Source organism: Anthonomus grandis, chromosome 19 (genome assembly GCF_022605725.1).
Source record: "Anthonomus grandis grandis chromosome 19, icAntGran1.3, whole genome shotgun sequence".
Classification (NCBI taxonomy): domain Eukaryota; kingdom Metazoa; phylum Arthropoda; class Insecta; order Coleoptera; family Curculionidae; genus Anthonomus; species Anthonomus grandis.
In genome coordinates, this window is record NC_065564.1 from 12,154,194 (window position 1) to 12,176,249 (window position 22,056).

General features: G+C 36.0%; 1 protein-coding gene across 2 annotated transcripts in view; it reads left to right on the plus strand.

The window, feature by feature from the left end:
* LOC126747382 (transient receptor potential cation channel subfamily A member 1) overlaps positions 1-22,056 on the plus strand; it is a 592,560-nt gene that overhangs the window by 525,518 nt on the left and 44,986 nt on the right. For both annotated transcript variants that reach the window (XM_050455968.1, XM_050455967.1), the window contains exon 13: positions 14,816-14,985. In XM_050455968.1, the coding sequence (XP_050311925.1) occupies positions 14,816-14,985 (170 nt within the window). The remainder of the gene's footprint in view (positions 1-14,815; positions 14,986-22,056) is intronic.

Consider the following 22,056-nt stretch of genomic DNA (forward strand, 5'->3'; position numbering starts at 1 on the left):
CCTAGAGCGAAATGTCAGATCAATGGAAGCTTTCTATGCCACAAGAAACTCGTGAGGCCGTACTCAAGGAAAATCATGATTCTCCTGTGGCAGGACACCATGGCATTGCCAAGACTACTTCCCGAATATGTAGGAAATATTATTGGCCGAGAATGATGCGAGACATCGCTCGTTATGTCAGGAGTTGTCAGTAATGTCAAAGGTACAAGCCATCGCAGCAGAAAACACCAGGACTGATGCAGCCATAGCGAAACGAACAACCGTGGGAGATAGTCCCGAGTGATTTAGTTGAGCCGTTACCGAGGTCTTCCAAAGGTAACAATTACCTGCTGGTATTTCAAGACCGTTTCATGAAATGGGTAGAGGTGCCGACCGATCTGAAAAGCCACGTGCCGAGCTGTGGCACAGGCCCTTTACGAGCAAATTGTCACTAAGTTTGGATTTCCAAAGACCGTACTGACCGATAATGGAACCTCAATATCGGAGCTCAGGCGCCAGTTTTGTAATGGTATTACTGGCGCTTACTAATTTTTCTAATCAGGTTCCGATACCGGGAATCGAACCCGAGCCTCCTGGGTGAGAGCCAGGTATCCTGTTCCAGGTCCCTGCTCAGACGCCAGTTTTGTAATTTCACAATCTTAACGGTTTCTCGGATAAGCCTCGACAATCCGGCCACGTCAGTAAAATCAGCCTTTCTGATAAACTGGCGATATTCTGGGAGCAAGTTTCGATAGAGCCATTGAATTTCTTGTTTGGCGGTAAGATTTCCATGCCTTCGAATCAGCGTTTGTAGATCGGTAATATATTGATGGCTCTGTTCTTCATGGCGCGGCAACCGGCGACTAATTTCAATTTCCAGGTCGGCGGCATAGTTGACTGGAAAGTAGAAACTACGAAAGTCTCTCAGGAACTCGTGCCAAGTTCCCCAACGCGTGCGGTTATTTCGGTATCAAAGAAAAGTTTCGCCCTTAAATTAATCTAGCATATGTGAAAGCAACCAATCAATCAAGATCCCTTGAGATACACATATTTCTTGTAGCCTCTCTATGAATGTGACAGGATCGGTATGACCGTTGAAGTATACATTCCATTTGTGAACCTTAAGTAGTTGCATCGAGCCTGGTAACTGACTTGCGGGATGTATCGTTTTGGACGGTAGGGGGTCAACAGTTGTAGCTGCCGAGACCATTGGTAGTAATACGGAGGTCGATCGATATACGGTCGGAAATATACAAGCCTGGTGGTTCGGATCTGTACACTCTTAAAAATAGGTGAATAAAAATTCAACAATTGTATAGATTTTACATACAATTTGATTTTGGAAATGGTACAGAATCAATTTGTGTAGAATTTCTCTATGCTATTGTGTTTAAACAACTGTGGTTCTATAATCAACAAATTGTGTATCAATTTGATTTATTTTATTGTATATATAGTATACTATTTTTGTACTTAAATTCGACAATATTTTATATTTATTTAATATAATTGTTCAGTAAAAAAGCAAACTCTTAGTGTTTTTTTAACATGGTATGTACAGGAAAAAAACACAATTTGTGCATTTTAAATACACACGTTAGTGTAGGTTGTTTTAACAATATATTTTATTTTCTTTCATTTCAACTATTAAATTTTATTACAAATTGTGTATAATAATACTATATATTGTTTTATAAATTTAAATATAGTGTAGGTTACTTATTTTAGGTTTGTATATCAAATTAACATAAGAACTGGAGTTTTTTATTACAATGTTTTGTATTTATATTCATAAAAATTTTAAAATAATCAATATATTTGTATAAAAAAATAAACAAATTGTTTAAAAATTTAAAATACATTTTAGAGAATTTCGTCATAAATCTGTGTAATAATAAATTCTAGTGAGCCTGGGAAAAAAAGGATAAAAAAAAGCTGTTTTTTTTATTTTAACAATTTATTTAATTGTATGTAATATTTTCGAAAATTCTACCATTAATACATTAAAGCAATGTATTAAATATTTTCTTCAATCGTTTCAAACCTAAGTTTTTTCCATAGATATTTTACACTGTCTCCTTTATAGCTCCATGTAAGTTTAGGGGATCTTGGTGGACACGATATATCTACAGGAGCCTTCCTTCCTATCCAATAAAAAAAAATCTTAATTATTTGTTTTAATAGTAATAGCCTAGGTCATTTTTAAGAAATTTTTAAAATTTAATTTTAAAAGGTTTTTAGTTTGTTGATAATAGTTTAATTACCATAGTAACATATCCAAACTATGATTAACTAGATACCATTTTGTAATACAAATTGAAATACAAATGCAATAAAGGTTACAAATTTAACCGACCTCTACATTAAAATTGGATAGGTACAAAGATAAAAAAAATGTAAAAAAAGTAAGTATACCTACTTATCTATTCTACTGTAAAGTTATCAGTTATCACTGAAAAACTAAATAGGTACCAGCTACCTGTCTAAACATCAAAATATCCAGTAAATTCCAAAGTATACAATAAATGCAAAAAAAAATATGGTGCTTACCTAATTACCTACCTACAAACTGCTCCTGGAGTTGGTCCAATAAACCCCACTCCTTAAGTTTATCTTCAACGAATATATCCATTTTTTTCTTATGCAATTTTAACACTTAACGAAACGAAAAAACCTTAAAACAAATTAATGCCGGCCGATTGATTGAAGGACTGAAGAATGAACAGTTGAACACCTGTGGCACTGGGAATTATAGCAATGCTGCCATCAAATGTATCTTAAAGATTACACCGCCAATTAAAAAAGTTACGTTTCCTTTTTCCTTACGCGTGTTATTATCACGATATTATTTAAATAAATAAAATTAGAACTTATGCTGATTGGGCTTATTTTTAAATATCCTATTAAATCATTTTCAATTAACAACTTTAAATCGACTGCAAATTTTGATGCATACCTTTACAACTGTTTAATATTGAATCTGGCAACATTGACGCTAACAACGAAGTTCTAGCGGCAAAGGCAAGGGCGTCGGGCGCGTCCTCCTTTATACACAATTGTGTATTATAACTACACAATACATAGTTTAAAATTCTATAATTGTGAAGGGCTATTAGCAAGAATCGTTTTTATTCTACACAATTGTAAATAAAATCAACACAAGCCAGAATAAAAAAATAATTAAAAATTGTAGTAAAAATATACTTGGTTATTAGATTTTTTACCAAACTGCATTGGATTAAAAAAAAAATGTGGAATATTTATACACATTATCTTAATAATTAATATCCACTTATGGTGTATTAATTTAATATGCAATAATTGTATAAAATATACACATTAAAACATATACAAAATGCCTGAGAATTTTTATACAGGACTGTGAGATATTATCTAACAATTGTGTATTAAAATTAAACATTTTTTTTTACACAACAAAATGTGAAAAAATCCATCGGGATTTTTCTGTGTGTAGTAGTTTTCCCAGATTTTATATAAAAGTAGGTCTACGGTGAATGTCAGAAGTGCGAATCTACAAAAGTGTCCAGTCTGAACTTGCTTAACTCAATCAGTAAATCGTCCTTCTTTAGGAGGTAGATCCAGCTGACGCGTGTGTCGGTAGATTCGGACGGGCCGGCTGCGGTTGTGGTCATGTTCCCGGTCGATAAGGTAGTCACTGAAGTCGTGTTCTGGGAGGTAGTCGGTTCCATGTATTTGAAGAACGGATTCCTTTCGGTAAAAACTACAATGGCGGTAAGCGATTTAAGCTTTGGTAATCTACTGCCTTCGGTTAATCTGTCGACAAGTTGATTGCAGGATCTCTTTCATGCGGACGGTAGAGAGTTCGGTAGTAGGGTAGGGTAGAGACCCTCTTATCTGAATGGTCTTGAGGTCGGTAGTATGTACCTCTTTCCAGTGTGTGTGGTCTCAAAGTCGGTGGTATCCTGTTTTTGATGCGAACGGTACCGAGGTCTGTAGTCAACTCTCCACTTCAACGGAATAAAAATCGGAAAATAATCAGGTGGGGAGTATTCGTTTTGCGCATGTTCATCTCATTTTCATAATTGACTTATTGAAAGCCGCGTATGGCATTCCCTCGGATTTGGCTACAACAAAATATTGCTTTTGCAGAAAATAATGTGTTTCAGCTGCGCAAATACTAAGGACGGTGAGCCAAACAGTATGTTTCCTGTAATTGGAGTTTCAACTCTAAACATATGCTTTCGGTGCATGAACTGTATTTAAGGGGCAGACTGTCTGAAACTCGGTTGCGGCACATGCGCAGTACTCTTAGGTCGGAAATGGTCAAACCGGGTTAAAAAGCGGCCATCAACAATGTAAACGGTCATGTTGACGGGAAAAAACGGCCCAGTCTCCAGGCGCGACAACTCAATTTGACTAATCCCTGAAGATGGTTTTCTTAGCAATATTACTCGCGTACTTGGTAAACGGTATCTATTGAGATCTGACAATGTAAGTTTAGGTGGGCATGAAAAGCAGGTCACAGTATTCGGAAAAAAGAAAAGGTTCCTGCTCGGGCGCCAGTTTTGTAATGGTATTACTGGCGCTCACTAATTTTTGTTTTAATCCTCTCTCGATCTTCTGGGTTATTCATAAAGTTTGTAGTTGGTTATTCAACCATTATCTCGGGCGCCACCCTTATGTTTAATGTGGATGAGGGACCACGGCATATCGGGTAGTTTTTAAACAGTGGAGAAAGTAATCCAGGTCTTTAGTGTGAGTAAAACAAGGCAAATAACAAAATCACATTTATTAATCCCCAAACCTAACATGTCATTTCTCTTCTAACACTTCTTAATAAACCTTACATACGGCCAAGTTCAACATGGTACGGTGCTGGAAGAGAAGAGGAGGGGTGCAGTGAAGAGAACCCATGTCGGTAAGTAAAATTTAAAAGCGATACTGGTAATTATGGCAGTGAACAAACGGTCAGGTACAGCCCAGAGAAAATAAAGCATGTAAAAACAGTCGGTATTAATCGGAATGGTAAGCGGTAAATCACCCATAAGATATGTAAGCTGTCTAATATATGGAAAATAAATGCGGTCGCTCGTAACCTACGCCAGTTCTGTTTAAAATGTCGGTAGACGCGGTCTTAATTATGTAGGTAGAAGGTGGTAATGTTGTCAGGTTGGGAATAACGGGATAATATCCAATGCAGGGTGCTATCTCGTAACGGTCCGATACGTAGCCCTCTGCACTTTATTAAGGAGTCCACAGCGTTACCCCATAACGGTCCGGCATGCAACGTATCATGTAAATATTAGGAATAAGGAGATAATGTCCAATGCAGGGTGCTACCTCGTAACGGTCCGACACGTAGCCCCCTAGCAATTTTTAAGGTATACACAGTGTTACTCCGTAACGGTTTGGCACGCAACCCCTTGTAACCTGTGGGCATCAGGAATAGCTTACCTTCTTACCTACTATACTTACATGCTGGCAACAGCGGTGGAGTAAAGGAGCTGGCGGCGGCGGAGCGATTTACGGTACTGTGGGGCTTACCTCGGTCGGTTTTCTCAGTCGGACTGCCTACTGATGTGATGTTTTACACTGTACTTCCGGACTAGCTTGTCGGTCTGCTCTTGCCGGTCTTTTGATTGATCCTTTGTCGAGATTATCTAGCGCAATCTTTTTATAATTCTGGGTCGCATCTAGGTGCTTGGACTTGTGACTCTCTCGGAGAATAGGAACCGACAGCATACGTTAAAATACAAATATGCCCAGCCAATCAGAGAAATTGAGAGTGGAGCAGCACTGCTGATCCTTTTGTGAAAGTTCGTACGTCAAATTTCGTTGCCGATTAGCTACGGAAATTGAAAATCAAGGCATTGGTTTTGTTTAACTCATAGAGAAATAAATATTAAATTTTAATTATACTTTAGTATAGTATATAGTGTTGAGTGTTTACTCCATTATCTATACAATCCATATCTGTGCTGGTTTTGGGCTCAAAAACAAACAATTTAGTGTTTGAGTTTCATTACCTTTCAATAAACTTGCCAGTGTTTCTTAGTGCATAATTTCCTTCCACTTAAACCAATATTTGCACTTATTTGTTGCTGTCTGTTAGACAATTATGGCATCACTAAGGTAAGATACATATAATTTTTTTAGTTCTAATTTGATAGGGAAGTAGATTATGCTTGTCAGACCCGAAACAAGTTTAAGAATGGGGAAGAACACATATTTTACAATTGCAACAGGAGTGATATCAGGTTGTACAAAGTCTTAGTTATCATTATCAAACATACATAAGTATGTTTTGTTGTGTTTACTTTTAGGATTTAATAGAGCGTGCAAAGTGAGAAGTCTGGGGGAAGCATTCGCATTTAAGGAACATGTCAACAAGACCAAACTCAAATAGCTATCAGCATAAAATTGTAATAGAAGCCCATAACAAAGCCGAAAAAATGAATGGTAAGGTAGAATTTTTGGAATTTGGAAAATTTAAAGTACAAAGTGTTTCGGTAAGTGGTAAGTTCTATGTTGTGTCTTGTCATGAACTATGTGATGAGCAATGTCGCACTGGATACTGTAACATCTGTAAAATATGTTTTCATAAATACAGATGTGAGTGTCCAGAAAATTCTGTCTAAACAGGACTTTGTAATTCAAATTCAAATTCAAATTCAAATTCAAATTTATTAATCATTTTGGTTATATTATAACAATTTTTTTATTTTTTTTTTAACTTAATTATATTCAATAATAATAGTTAACAGTCATTGTTTTTAACATACACCTATATGTTGTAACATCTGTTTGTGTATGCTGAGAAATCACAAAATTTTAGTAATAATATAAAATATAACTAACCATAATCTACAACTAAACAAAAATTCTCCAATAAAATTTCCCTTCCCAAAACTATTTAAAAAAATTTATCTATATTTGAATAAATAAATTTTCTACAGACCTTACTAAAGTTTTTAATATTATTTATATTTTTTAAGCTGTTTGGTAAGATGTTATAAAATTTCGGGGACAAGTATCCTAAAAATCGTTGCCCTATAGTTTTTTTTATGTTTGGTATTTTTAGGTGTCTGTTTATATTATTTCGGGTTGTGTAGGAATGACTAACATAATTCTTGATTTTTTCTGATTTATGTGTATAAATGCATGTTGACAATATGTAAATTGAGCGTATATTAAAAATTTCTTCAGAATATAATTGTTGTGTAGGAAATCTTTTTTGTTTTTTGTATATAACTTTTAAAATAAAGTTTTGCACTACATTAAGTTGTTTTAAACAATTCTTGTAGCTATATGCTGTAGCCTTTTTTGAGCAGAGGAGCGAGTTTGTTGTAGGTTCCCCAACTGTGAGTGAAGAGGAAGAGGATAATGTTTTGTTTGTTGATCAACCCACAACTAGCCAAATCAATTATCAGGAGGATGTAAACCATTTTATTCAGGAGAGTTCAAAAATGAAAGTCAATAGTTCTGCAATGGACTTTGAAGAAAATCGAGAAGTAGTTTGAGTAAAATATAAGTTACATTTTTATTACATCGTTTATACTTATTTTAAGATTGCATTGCAAGAGATTTGTAGCTATGGTAGAAGTTTAGATAAAAATGCATTTATCAGATTTATGGCTGTAATCAACAAATTTAAAAATAAAGAAGTGGAGGAAGAAAATTCTCAGGGCATTGAAAAGAAAAGAAAAATTGAAAAACAAATGTACTATCCAAATAAAAAATAAGCTAGATTTCTTTGTGTATTTAATGGCTAGGTAATATTTGAATTGTAGTTATTTTTTTATGTTTGTATTATAGCTGTGAAGTTAACAAAAATAGGTTGTGGTATTTTATATGGTATTTTGTGTTATAATCAATATAATATAACTAAGTATATTTTTTGTAAGGTTTTGGTGCAGGTTTCAAATTGTAAATACAAATTTTATGTAAGAGGTCATATACATAACTAGGTATAGTTTTTGTAAGGCTTAATTTGGTGTAGGTTTCAAATTGTAAAAACAAATTATAAGACGTCATAGGTATTGGTTTTTTTATAACTATTTTTATATCTTTTATTTTAAGACTAAAATGTTAGCTTATTTTGTATGTTAATATTCAACTAATCATTTTCTATTACATTTTGTTTGCTATGTTTTTAACATTTTTTAGGGTGCAGAAAAGCTAGTTAGATTAACTTGAAATTGGCATCGAACGAGGGGGAAGATCCTCTATGAGTATATATTTATGAATTAAAATGTATACAGAGCAGTAATTTTTTTCCATGTTACTATTGTATGGAAGTTTGAATGGTTTGGGCTGTATATACATGACGAGCCGAGATGACAAATAAGCTAAAGAAGTGCGAGTCTACATACTACATACTATACAGGGTGATTCATTAATATTGCACGAAAATGAAATGCCGGTTTTTTTGGGTTAAATTATGACGAAAAGTTCCTATAAACATATGTCCGAAAGTGCTTCGTTTCCGAGATACAGGGTGTTCAAATTTTCTTAAAAAATCGATTTTTTATTAATATCTAAGAAATGCCTTTGCTGTTTGCAATGTCATTCACACCATTTCTGGATATCTTAATGATGTATCTTTTTGACATATGACAGTTGATTTGTTATTCCAGGGACGTGCCCACGGGGTAAGCGGGTTAGGTTTTTTGTACAAAAAATAGCACCTAGTAGATTTTTTGAACCTCCTGTACATTTTTTGGATGACGCAACTAAAGATGGAATTGTTTCAACTCTTGGGTGTTTTTCGTATCTCCCTCCGTTTTCGATAAAAAAATTAGTTTAATGCAAACGTTTGAAAAAACTTGAATAAACATAATAAAATGCCTACTTATCGATTTACAGGGTGAAGAATAGTAAATACGGTAATTTGGAATTTTGACATGACATTAACTGTACTACCTGTTGAAAAATAGTTTTAATTAAACTTAGGTACATTAATTAAATTCTTAGAATAAACATTAGTAAATTGATGAAGGTAATGAAAAGCTATGGACTAAGAAACGTACGCTATAAGAGTTGTTCAAAATGAGTTCCTCCAACTGCAATGCATGCGTCTGTCCTGCGACGCATTGACTGGCGAACACGTTCAAAGATCCCTGGCGTGTTTCGAATAATATCGCAATTTGCAATAATACGATTTCTTAATTCTTTAACATTTTCGATGGGGGTGGTATAAACTAATTGCTTGAGGTGGCCCCAGAGGAAAAAGTCTATTGGATTTAGATCGGGAGATCGCGCAGGCCAGGGTTGTATACCTCCACGACCTATCCAACGATTGGGATATACTCTATCTAAATACTGTCGAGTAATTAAGCTGAAATGCGCCGGAGCGCCATCATGCATGAAAAACATTTGGTACCTTAAGTCAAGCGGGACGTTTTCTAATAGTGTTGGCAACTCCTCTTGAAGAAAACGCCGATACACTTCTCCACTTAACCTTTGTTGCAAAAAGAAAGGACCAATTAAGTGGTCTTCAATGATTCCAACCCAAACATTCAGTGAAAATTGGTGTTGATGGCGACTTTCACTTATTCCATGTGGATTTTCATCTGCCCAAATGTGATTATTATGGAAATTCATTATCGAATTCCTGGAGAAATTAGCTTCGTCCGTGAAAAGTATTTTTGATAAAAAAGGAGGATTTTCTACAATGTTTTGTTGTAACCATCGACAGAAAGCCACTCTATGAGGATAGTCGTCTGGCAAAAGTGCTTGTACCCGCTGGATGTGATACGGGTACAAAAGCTGATTTTTCAGTATTCTAAACACTGTTGGCTGACTAATGTTTAAAGTGGCAGCAATCTGTCTTGTACTCGTTGAAGGATTATCCTCGATTTCGTGGAGCACTGCTTCTTCAGCTTCTGCGGTTGCAACTGTGCGGGGTCGTCCATTGTCGACTGTAAGTTTTTTAAAACTTCCACTTTCTCTGAGACGTTGATGGAGGCGAGTAAACATTTGACTATGAGGAAGTACTCGGTTAGGGTATTTGTCCGCGTAAATACGCCTCGCTGCTTGTGAATTACCATTAGCAAGACCATACACAAAGTGCATATCGCACATTTCACTATAAGTGTACTCCATTTTAGACAAAAATGAGGAAATTGTCTACTTGACAGGAAAAAAACAACACCTTATCACTGAGCCACACCTAGTAATGTTAAATGAACTGGTATTTTATTTATTGCATTTTCAAAGCAACGAAAAGAATGCGACAAAAACTAAAACGATAATAGTATTTACTAAATTTTGTTTAATACGTATTTACAATTTCAACATTCCGCAGTTTTTTTTAGATCAGCAGTTGTTAATGCTGTACTTGATATTCGACACTATGAATAGGTAAGTATTACATTTTAGGAAGAAAATTATTTCTTTGCTTTCGCGTGATTTAAAAGCATTTACTTGTATTTTTACAGAGGGATGCAAAAAAGCAATTCTTAATTTTTTTATCGAAAACGGAGGGAGATACGAAAAACACCCAAGAGTTGAAACAATTCCATCTTTAGTTGCGTCATCCAAAAAATGTACAGGAGGTTCAAAAAATCTACTAGGTGCTATTTTTTGTACAAAAAACCTAACCCGCTTACCCCGTGGGCACGTCCCTGGAATAACAAATCAACTGTCATATGTCAAAAAGATACATCATTAAGATATCCAGAAATGGTGTGAATGACATTGCAAACAGCAAAGGCATTTCTTAGATATTAATAAAAAATCGATTTTTTAAGAAAATTTGAACACCCTGTATCTCGGAAACGAAGCACTTTCGGACATATGTTTATAGGAACTTTTCGTCATAATTTAACCCAAAAAAACCGGCATTTCATTTTCGTGCAATATTAATGAATCACCCTGTATACCAGATTAATACATTTAGCCTCTTTGCATTTAATTTTGAGGTTGTTGATATTAAAAATACCATAAATTATTATATTTAAATAACAAATAAATTTATAGATTTTTTATTATTTGAAATAAACAAAGTTAAAATATAATTTCTACGTTTTTTTTTGTTTTCTGTTCTTATACTTTGACTTTTTAGTCATATTTACACTTTATCCAGCTTTTCCAACCATATATATATATATATATACTTTATATCAATTATCAACCACTAAAGTATAATGTATAGTGGTAGTGGACAATTTAGAATAATATTATACTTTCAAATAACTATTGACAATTATTATATTACTAAGGTGCATATTAGAATTATGACACAGAGGTATGTAAAAATGCGAACTTTAAAATGTTCACCATATATTGTTAAAAAATTTAATTGCCATTTATTTTTATTTTCTAACTTTTTTATTTATTCACTCATCCACCTATTAACCAATTAATTTATCAGCTCTACACACCAATTCAATTTCGTATCACCCCATTTTTAATATTTAACTAACAATAATAATTAAATAATTCATACATTGCGCTTACACGTACCGCTATACCAAATGATTAACAAATGTCGTCATTAAAAGAGATAATTTGCTATAAAAACCAAATTTGGCAAGTATTTATAAAATATTTTTAAAATAATAATTGATCACACGCTGTAAATATTTAAAAAAATCAATAATCCATTTACTAATAATAGCTAAAATATCTTCTTATTAAATGTTTTTAATGCATATTGCACTTTTCTTCATCTAAAATATATACGCATCATAAAAACCTAATTAAATATAAATATAAATAGAAAAACTCTACATACATTGAAAATTTCCTATTTTGAATTTGGCGGTTCGCATACCACGCCCTCGCGGATGCCGAAGCGCTCTCATTGGCTAGGCATATTTGTATTTTAACGTATGCTGGAACCGACTGGTCGGGTTAAGGTTTGGTTGCTTGTATTTATGAGGTCTGGGTGTGATGTTATTGGACGCGAGCCAGCAGAGCAGACCACGCCCCCTCAGACTACGGAAGTTTTGGCTGGTGAGAAAAGGTCGGGCGGAGGTGTGAAGGTAACCAGTCCTTTACGGTGCTTTTTGGTAATATTTTAGGTTTTTGGCGGTTGGATTGTGTTTTGTATGAGGTTTATTTTTATGTGGTTTGTAAGGATGGGAATTGGGATTTGAACACGTTAGGAAGGAAACGAAGGGACACTGCGAGAACCTAGGCCTCGACTCCTAGCAATAGCTTGATCGCCGGGTTGGTATTTAATTTCTCAAGTTTTGCCATCACATTTCCTTTTCTAGGATCCCGTCAGGCAAACTTAAGAGGTTTAGGAGATTTGTGTTTTTGGTTGATAGCTCGGGGCGTTTCATGTGTGATGATGTATTGCCATCCTTTGGCTCCGCCGTCCTGTTATTAGAGTCCGCGTTGGTCGTTCTCAAGGTCTCAGCGAAGCTTTTTTTTGGTTGTTTATGTTTTTTATATTAGTTTTTTTGGGCAGCGCCAGTAACTCGCCGGGTGGTCACCGTCGCAACTGCAACATTCTGCCGGGGTCGCTCTGTTCTTTACACATTCTGAGAAAAAATGTTCGCCTTTGCATTTGTGGCAACGCGGCTTTGCGTTGCAATTGCTCTTTGGGTACGAGGAATCTTATGAGGTCTGTGGGTCTTCGTCGGCCTGGGCCGGTTTTAAACCAACCCAGTTCCTCCGGCTCAAACCACATCGCTCTCAGCTTCTCCCCGACCTCTTCTAACTTGGATGGAACTTCATTCCCTCCTCCTGGAGAAGTCCTGTTAGTTCGCGGTGGTCGTTAGGAGTTTTGGGGAAGAGCGCTAATCCCAATCTATCTTTCTGCACTTTTACGATGTTAGTTAGTAACAAAATACAAAACATTTTTTTCACAAAATGTTTTGTATTTTGTGGCCCAGTTTTTTGTGTCCCTTAGCACTACTTTTGGGACTTTGTTAATATTTAAAATGGGATCAGTGCTCCTCCCCTTTCCCGCTAAGGAAAGGTTGCTTAAGGGCATGTAAAGTGGATTTTTTTTTAATTTTGGAGTGGGATTTTCGGTGGAGTTTTGGATAGGATCTAAGGCTGACGATGTTGAGGGGACTGGCTCCCTGTTTGTTGTTATTTCAGGGTAAACCGGTTCCGAGGCCAGCTCGCCTTCATCTTGAGAAGGCGGAGACAGGCCCGCCTCTTCCCTGGTTCTTTTATTATTTTTTGTTCCTTTTGATGTCCAACATTAGCCAGACCCCCCTGTGCCGTCACTTGCTCTTTGAGTTTGGAGTTTTGAATAGTAAGGATTTCGTTTTTAGTTAACACCACCTCGAGTTTACGATTCAATGCTTATTGAGAGTATGGTTTTCTGAGATCAACTTTTTTATTTTATAGTCGTACAGTTCTGCTCTCTCGGTGATCTGAGAGTTTTTGAGTTTAATCTCGTTTGCATAACTCTCAATTTGCAAATCCCTTTCCCGAATTTTCTCCTCGAGTTTACGTACTCTTTTCTCACTTTGCCCAACTTCCGCGCTCTGGGGTGGCGCTTTGCCAGCTCCCAGGTCGGGGTTTGGAGTGGTTTTGGATAGTCTGGGATCAGTACGGGATTTAGTTTGGGGTTTTAGGAACTTAGCGGAGTCGTCCAAAGTCTTACCCCGCTCTCTCTCTTGTCTGCTTGTTGTTCTCTTATGGTCTTCACTTTTGGTTGATCTATCCGTTGAGTACCCATGAGATATGTCCATTTTTTACTTGTCCTCTGTTTTTTTCCGGCAACTGCTAACTAACTAACTGCCCCAACTGCTAACTGCCTCTGCCAGCAACTGCCAACTAACTCTCCGGGTCGAACTGCTATACTGCCAACTGCCTACTGCCGGTCAGTGCATCGCGTTATATAGAGAACGGACATGCGCGGTACTCTAACAGTAGTAGTGGTACGGACACAAACGGTGCTGAGGTATTAAACGCGATGATAAATTAATAATTAACGCGGTCGCGCGTTTATTACCAAAATAGAACTTTTCTAAATTTACTGGGCAAAGCTTAGTTGTCAATATGAATGTTGAAAATTATTATTTTAAGTTGGAAAAAAAACCGAATAGACAAATAAGAGAATTACAGAAAATTTAGTAACTTCGTTACAAGATAAAGAAATACACGCTGGAATTAAATACAATTTTTACATAAGTCCAAAAAAACAAGATTTGTGTACATTTGAAAAAAAGAACAGTCCCTTATGAGGGACATTATGCTAAAAATAACAAAATAAAAATTCTGAAAATATTCTGATAATCAACAAAAAATGTATTCTTTGATATGCCTATTTAGTGTGATAAGCGTTGAAACATATTTTGGGGTGTAAGCCCGCATTACATTTTACGCAAACAAAATTTGCCTTTTTTTTGCAAAATGCACACCTTCTATCAGTCTCAGAATATTCCACCAAATGATTGATATTATCAAATCTAACATCCAGCGGTAAGGTTGGTCTTAGTTTCCCTTTTACAGACTTTACGCCATATGAATGCAGCAAAGCTGGGCTATGTTCCTTCGAAATATAACTAAAAAAGAACTTATTGGATCCTCAGGGTGAATTATTCTCATAAGTAGCCACGCATTTACTATGGAAACCAAAAATCTATCAAAAAGATAGGCAAAAATTGGCCACCACCATTTTCTTTGTCTTATTCGGGTCCTATAGTTGGCAACCATCTTGTCTAATTTATCTACCCCACCCATCCCTCTACTATAATTATATATTATGCCTGGCTGTGGAACATTTACCTTAGATTTAGTTTCTCTGCAGTGGAGCTTTTTTTGATAATAACTTCCAGGTGTATATTTTAAATAATCACCATCATGTGAAAACCTTTTTTGATATTTTTCTAAGTATTAATCAGTTTTTAGAATAATATATTAACCAATTTCCTTCTTTATTCAGAACACCGCACTTCATTTAGCTACGATGGAAAACCGACCAAATGTGATTGGCCAACTTTTATCGATGAAATGTAAACTGCTTTACAACCAATCGGAAATGAGCGCAATGGACTACGCTATCTACTATAAATATCTTGAAGCAGCTTTAGCAATGGTTACTCATGAAGAACGGTAAGTTTCACCTTTTGTAGTCAATTTACTAATACTAAGTTACTATGGAATAGCGTAATAATAAGGTACTGTTGGGTAATAAGGCCGGGTTAAGAAAAATATTTTTGTTATAACCAAATAAAAAATATTTTTATTACAAAGTAAGATACAAAAGATAAATCAACATGTATTCTTTTAAAAAACATAACTAAAAAATGAAAACAAGAATTTTTAAGCATTCATAATGCAAAAAAATAAAAACAACTCTTTTGGCCTTATTACCAGCATAGGCAGGTAATATGGCCACGGAGTAAAATTTGTAGCAGGTAATAAGGCCGATTTTTAAAATTTCCTCAGGGCATGCATTCAGGGCAAATAAATGCTTCTTTATCTTCAACTGTTAGTCCAACACATTCTTCGTGAACCCAAGTACCACAAGATGAACATGCTCTCATATCGGCTACAAAGTCAAGCAGGCAAACAGAACACATCCATACAGCTGAAAGGCTCGTAGTTGGCGTATTGGCGGACTTCCTCTTCACAACAGAACCCTTTTTTGAGATATTGGTAACCTTTTTACCAGAACTACGATCCTTAAATATGTGCCTTTTGACCTCTTGAGCACGATAATTCAAAGCCTTTCTTCGATTGGAGGTTTTTATTGGTGTCATATCAGGTGTAACTAAAACTTCAGAGAAAGAGTTTTGATGTGAAGTTTCTCCGTTTTCAGCTAAATCTTCTGACTGAGTTGATTGAGACTGAGACTGATCTGCAGGGCTGGTACTGGAATGTACTGTTGAATTATCCTTAGTTGTCTTAAATAATGTTGCTAATGGAATATCATCTTCCGAATCCCAAAGTTCTTCCCTTACTATGGCACTTTCCTCACTATTTTCAGCTGCAATATTTTGACCACGATGAGTTGGAAGACTTGGGGCGAATGCTTGTTCAGGAATGGTGTTTCTACTGAACGGGTACCAGTTGATCTAAAACCATTGCAGATGTTATTAATAGGCATGCAATTTCCCCAGACTGGCGTGAATACATCAGAAAATCTCTCTTTACTCAACCTTCTATCAGGATGTTGACTCCAATATTCAAGAAGCTGTTGATCCCAGTGGGATTCAAAAGACCGGAAAACGGATTTGTCCATTGGCTGGAGCTCGTGAGTCGTATTACTGGGTAGGCATAAAAGCTCAATTCCTAAAGTTTCTGCCTTTTCAGCAATGGACTCATCTAGGTGACTTGACGCTCCATCAAAAATTAAAATTGTTGGAGGGGAAGACATAAATTGTGAGAAGTGCTCCAGCCATTTGATAAATATCTCAGTCGTCATGCTGCCCTTTGCGGTCATGTGTACAGCTGAGCCTGCTGGTAAACCATCAGAATAGCAAGGTTTTCCACGTTGCCCTTTGAATAAAATCATAGGTGGTATGACATGGCCTAGGGCATTTGCACAAGCGACTACTGTGACGTTTTCCGCATATTCAGGCGCCACTAAGTGCACTCTTTTGGCACCTTTTTGGGCTAGTACTAGCTGCTGGTGGTGAAGGGTTAATCTGCAACCCTTCTCATCCATGTTGTAAATTTTTTCGGGGCTATGTTTTAATCCGGTTCTACACAGCAGAGCATCCAATTTATCAAAATAATCATTTACAATGAAATGATTCAATTTCTGAGCTCGGGCAGGATTTAATTGCTGTGCTTTGCGTTGAGCTATTTGTGGATGACGTCTTAGAAAGGCACGGTACCATTCTTTACCCGCCAATTTTTTTTCCCGTTTAAATTTATGTTTAACGCTCATTTTCTCACAATAATTGAAAACACTTCGGCGTAAAACTTTCGAAGTTAACGGAAAGCCTCTGCTAGAAAATCTCAATATTTTCCTTTCTAAGTCCGTTTCCTGTTCCATATTTAATACTGGTTTTGCTCCCAATGACCTGTTTGAGGAACCGGATTTAAGGTGATTCCTTAAGGTACGACGCGGAATCCCAGATTGCTGTTCCACCCATTCTTGAGACCGACCACACCTTAATAGCTTAAGGGCCTCTTCCATCATTTCTTCGGTCCAATTTGCTCGTATTCCTCGATTTTTTTTCCCCATAACTGAAAAATAAAAAAGTATTTTCTACTGCGTATGTAGGAGACAGATAATATGGCCGGAACATTATAGCTACAGCTATAATACTTACCTAAGCTAGAAAACTGCTCCGCGCTGTAACTGTTGCTGACACGTTGGTATAAAAAACTATTTTCTAAGACTTCCGCAGGAATCCTACATGGAAAAACAACTTTTAGGCCATCTTGTAATAGGCCTTATTACCTGGCTAGAAACTTAAAGGTAACCATTTCGGCAGGCAATAAGGCCGGGAGCTCATTGCATTGAGATAAGATTATTATTTTTTTAAGACTTTTGCCAGCGTAAACAATTAAGATAAATTTACAAAAAATTACGCATTATTTTGTAGCCGGCTTTATTATCTGCAAACAAATTTAATGGTAAGGCAGGTAATAAGGCCGCGGCCTTGTTACAAGTCTGGCATCCATTTTCTTTTTGAGGTTAGATGTAACAAGTAAGAGTAAATAAAACGAAACAACTATGTTTAGTTAATCTATATACCAACACAATTTGGAAAATATAATGCAAACAATACTCTAATCAAACTACCAAAAAATGTTACTCACCTTTTGCAGGTATTTTTTACAACACGGGCACGAAAACACTTCCAAATTTTTAAACACGTGCATGTAGGTAAATGGAGGAATGTATACTAGCTCGCAAAGCGCCAACTGTTTTGTGTTAGATCTGTCTACACCTAGATGGTGCCACTAGGACCACAGAATATTAAGGTATCCGTTGGGATAACTTTGGCTTTATTACCTGCCCGGCCTTATTACCCAACAGTACCTTATATTTAACTATATGTACTAATATATATAGAATTATTATTTATTATATTATGCTCCATTTATTCGTAGGCTGGTTAGCATATTAAGCCAACATAATGGTTGCACTTAGTTTTTGAACCGCTAAACGAACGATCAATGCTCTTTATGTTCATTGTGTAGGGTTTTTTGAAAGCCAAGATTGGGGAGTTGAATTTGCCTCTAACTAAAAGGTTCGAGTTGCGATGTATACATGTATATGTGTATATATGTGTTTAAATTAACGAAAAAGTGGTGGTGACATGCGCAGAAACAGACAAGGAATGACACACTGACTGACAGATGGCGAGGCGATGTGCTGAGTACTCACGAGAGTGGGGAGAGCGAGTGGAACGGTTGTCATTGGTCGGGTTTAATATCGTTTATTTGTAAATAATTTTCTGTTTTATGTTTTATTATATTTTATACTTGAATTTTGTTTGAGTATTTTTTATATACATTGGCGCCAGATTAACTTTGATACACCTGCACTGATTAAACTAAATCGAGTTTTATTGCGCGACTAAAGTAACACGAATATTGTTTGTACTTTAAAGACGCTTTAATAAAACGAGACGCCTTCATGAATACAAAATTGTGTTGCGAGTTTACTAAATGATAAATGGAAACTTGAGGTCTTTGGACGCTTTAGCAGGCGTTAAATGTATTTTGAAAAGACGCTCTTAGCACGCAGACTGCCATTTGTGGAATGAAATCGCAAACTAAAAACAAAATTTAAATATTTTTATCATCTGGACAATAGATTCGTAAGCTTTATGTTAGTGAAAATTTGTTTTTTATAATACAGTGTGTCGATCTTGGATCAAGCTATTGGAAGTCAGTAGAATTTCACCCTTGTAATGTTTTTCACCAATTAAAGGAAAAAGAGAATGTGGTTCTGAAAAATATCTTTAAAGGTATGTTCGAACCCAGGATAGAGAATAATATGTCAATAATCTCATTTTAATTGTTCTTTTCCTTGCCGAGCAATGCCGAACGTTACTTTTGAATGTTGTTAATCCGAACAGGTTGACGGGTTCTTGAAAGAAGTTAAATACACATCAACAAGGTCATTCTCAAGTCAAAAACTACTTTAAAAAGGAGACTGTGCAGAAATTGGGTGTCCAAAAATGAACTAATGGCTCTACAAAATGGTAGAAAGACAAATGTTGTTAGTATCATAGACCGAGACGGTCGTGTTTACGCTCGTAGCAGGCTTTGCCGGTGCTGAGTGCAACTTGACTAAACTAGAGTTTGTTTAGCTACCATTTCCCTTTGCCAAATTCTTGAACTTAAACTTAAGTACGTGCTTGTGTTTTGCTGTGCTTATGGTCCTGGTTGTTCAATAGTTCCTGCTTATCAAAATTTTTCAAATTTATTTAGAAAGATTATTTATTAAGATTCTTTGAAGGAAAATAAAATGCGACGTTCTTTTAAGTGCTGCAAAAACAAAGAGTTTACAAGCTTTTGCCATTTATCACACAAGTTGTATGGACAGATGCAGCGATGTAATAAAGTTGGAGGCATGCAATTTATTGCTCATCGAAAATCCAAACGAAGGAGCAGGATGTTGTCAATAAAAAAGAGGATCTTCTGAAGACTATTGGTGAACTAGAAAGTGAAATAAAAAACAAAGATAGGTTTATCGAAAGATTACGCCGTAATAGCTTAAATTTTGACAGTGCCGTGAGTACCCTTTTAATTTAACAGTTTATCTCTAAAATAATACACCATTATTTGTCCTGTTCTTACGACACTGTGAAATCCTTTGCGGCCAAGAAGCCACCCAGTATCTATCAAAAACACCACCAAGGCAACCCACCAACCTCCGCCTGAAGCGCGACCGATTACAGCACAAATTGCGCTGGCAACGTTCGCGCCCCCCTAAAAATTAGCAGGGAAGAGAACTCCTTTTTTTCTTTATTTTAAAGACAAATTTACAAAAAGTTTTTGCTCTTACTACATACAGAATTTTACTTATAAACTACTACTTATTTCTTACAATAAAAAAAATATATGGTGCTCTTTACCAAGCCTAGTGGCCGTGGCCTTACAAAAAACTAGGCGTGAGCACCTTAAAAAGAAAACTATTCTCGTCCGAGCGAGACATCGGGGTCATCGACCAAGTCAGATGCCCATTCTATTATTTTTTGTAGGTCTGTTTTATTTATTTGTCTGTCCTGTCTTCTTAAGTTAATAGTTAAGTCTCCGTATTTGTCCCTTATTGTCTGTCTAATTCTAACTAGACAGACATTGGTACACTCGTACATCAAGTGCTCTTTTGTGTGTGCTTGGGCAGTTATGCAAGGGCAGATACCATTCGTTTCTTTTAGTTTGAATCTGGCTAAATAGCACATGAAGTTTCCGTACCCAGTTACCATTTGCATCGCTTTTTGTTCTAATGTTATTAATTCTGACCCCACGTATCTGCAAATTCTGTGGGTTGTTCGTCCTTTATCCACCTAATTCCAGTCTAGTTGCCATTTGTCTGTTACCAGTCTAGTACGTTCCGTTGGTCTGTCCTTTTTAGTTTTTGGGTAATATTTTTGTACATTCCATGTTCCTTTGCAGTCTCGTGAGCTTGTTTCAGATGCCCGTTATTTCTGCTTGTCCATTTTACTGTTATTTGTGTACCCCTAAACTTTTTTTGTATATGTCCAGTTAGTTTGTCGTTTATTCTCTTTGTTCCACAGTCCTTTAATATTGTTTTACTGTCTGTATATATTATTGTCTTGTTTGTAATGTGTCTTTTTTGTCCTGTGTTGATGCCCAGTACCGCTAGCTTTTCGATGTTAAAGTTGCTCGACTGTATATCCTTCTTTGATGACACTGTCGGCGTTAATGATTATCACTCCGACCTCACACTTGTTTGTCCCCTTACTTCCCTCTACGTACACTCTACTGGTGGCCAAAAGTAGATTGAAAAATTCCATTTTTATGGATATATTTTATCTCAAGCAAAGGAAAAACCGGTTGAGCTTATTAGTGTTCAGGAATGTAAACAACATAGTTTGAAGAAAGAAATTCTATAGATTTTTATTGCTTGCACTTTTTCTCAATATTTTTTTTATCAAATTCCAATAATTTTGTTTGACTGCTAGGTGGCCAAAATTGGATTAACAAACGACATATTTCTTCAGTCTCTGAGTTTTATGCGTTGGTTTCTGTTGTTTTGACTTTCCGTACTATTAGTTTTGCAAAATATTCACAATGCCACATAGTATAACTTTATCGATCGATATTAAGATGCGAATAATCGACGATTACCGGAAAGGGGTTATTGCTCGAAAATTTTCTCTTTTGAGAGCAACAGTAAGTCAAATAATAAAAAATTTTAATCTCCGTGGAAGTGTTGTTCCTCTAAAAAAAACTGGCCGACCAAAGAAGACCACTAGTCGTGTTGACAAATTAATTTTGAAAAAGCAAAACTTGACCGATTCGCAACTTCAAAAGAAATCAAGCTGCATTTGGAAGAAGAAGCTGTGGGTTCAGTTTGTTGTCGTATCATTAGAAGGAGACTTCGATATAGTAATTTAGAAACAAGACGCCCTGCAAAGAAACCACTGCTAAGTTTAAAAAACGTACGGACGCGATTGAGCTTTGCTCGAGAACATAGTCACTGGACAGTCTCCGAATGGAAAAAAGTTATTTTTAGTGATGAATTAAAGTTCAATTTGATTAATTCGGATGGCAAAAGATATGTTAGGCGTCCTGTGAACCTAAGGTATGATCTCAAATATACGGTGTCCACAGTCAAGCATGGAGGTGGTTCCGTGATGGTGTGGGGTGTTTTTCGGTCTATGAAGCTATGCCACTCAACCACTACTTTCAACATGATAACGATCCGAAACACGCATCCAAGGTCGTTAAGCAATGGTTGACCCAAGAAAAAATGTTATCAAATGGCCGTCACAGTCACCGGACCTAAATCCGATTGAGAACATTTGGGATTACATTGATCGTCATATCCGATGTAAAAATTTCAAAAATAAACAAGAAGTTGTTGAAGCTTTGAAGGCATGCTTGATATCCATTGACACGTCCTATATTAACAATTTAATTAGGTCAATGCCCAAAAGGTTGTTGAGAAGAAAAAGAGGCTATGAAACGCATGATTGAATAAAACCCTTTAAATTTTCTATAATTATTTTTATTTTAGTAAGCTTT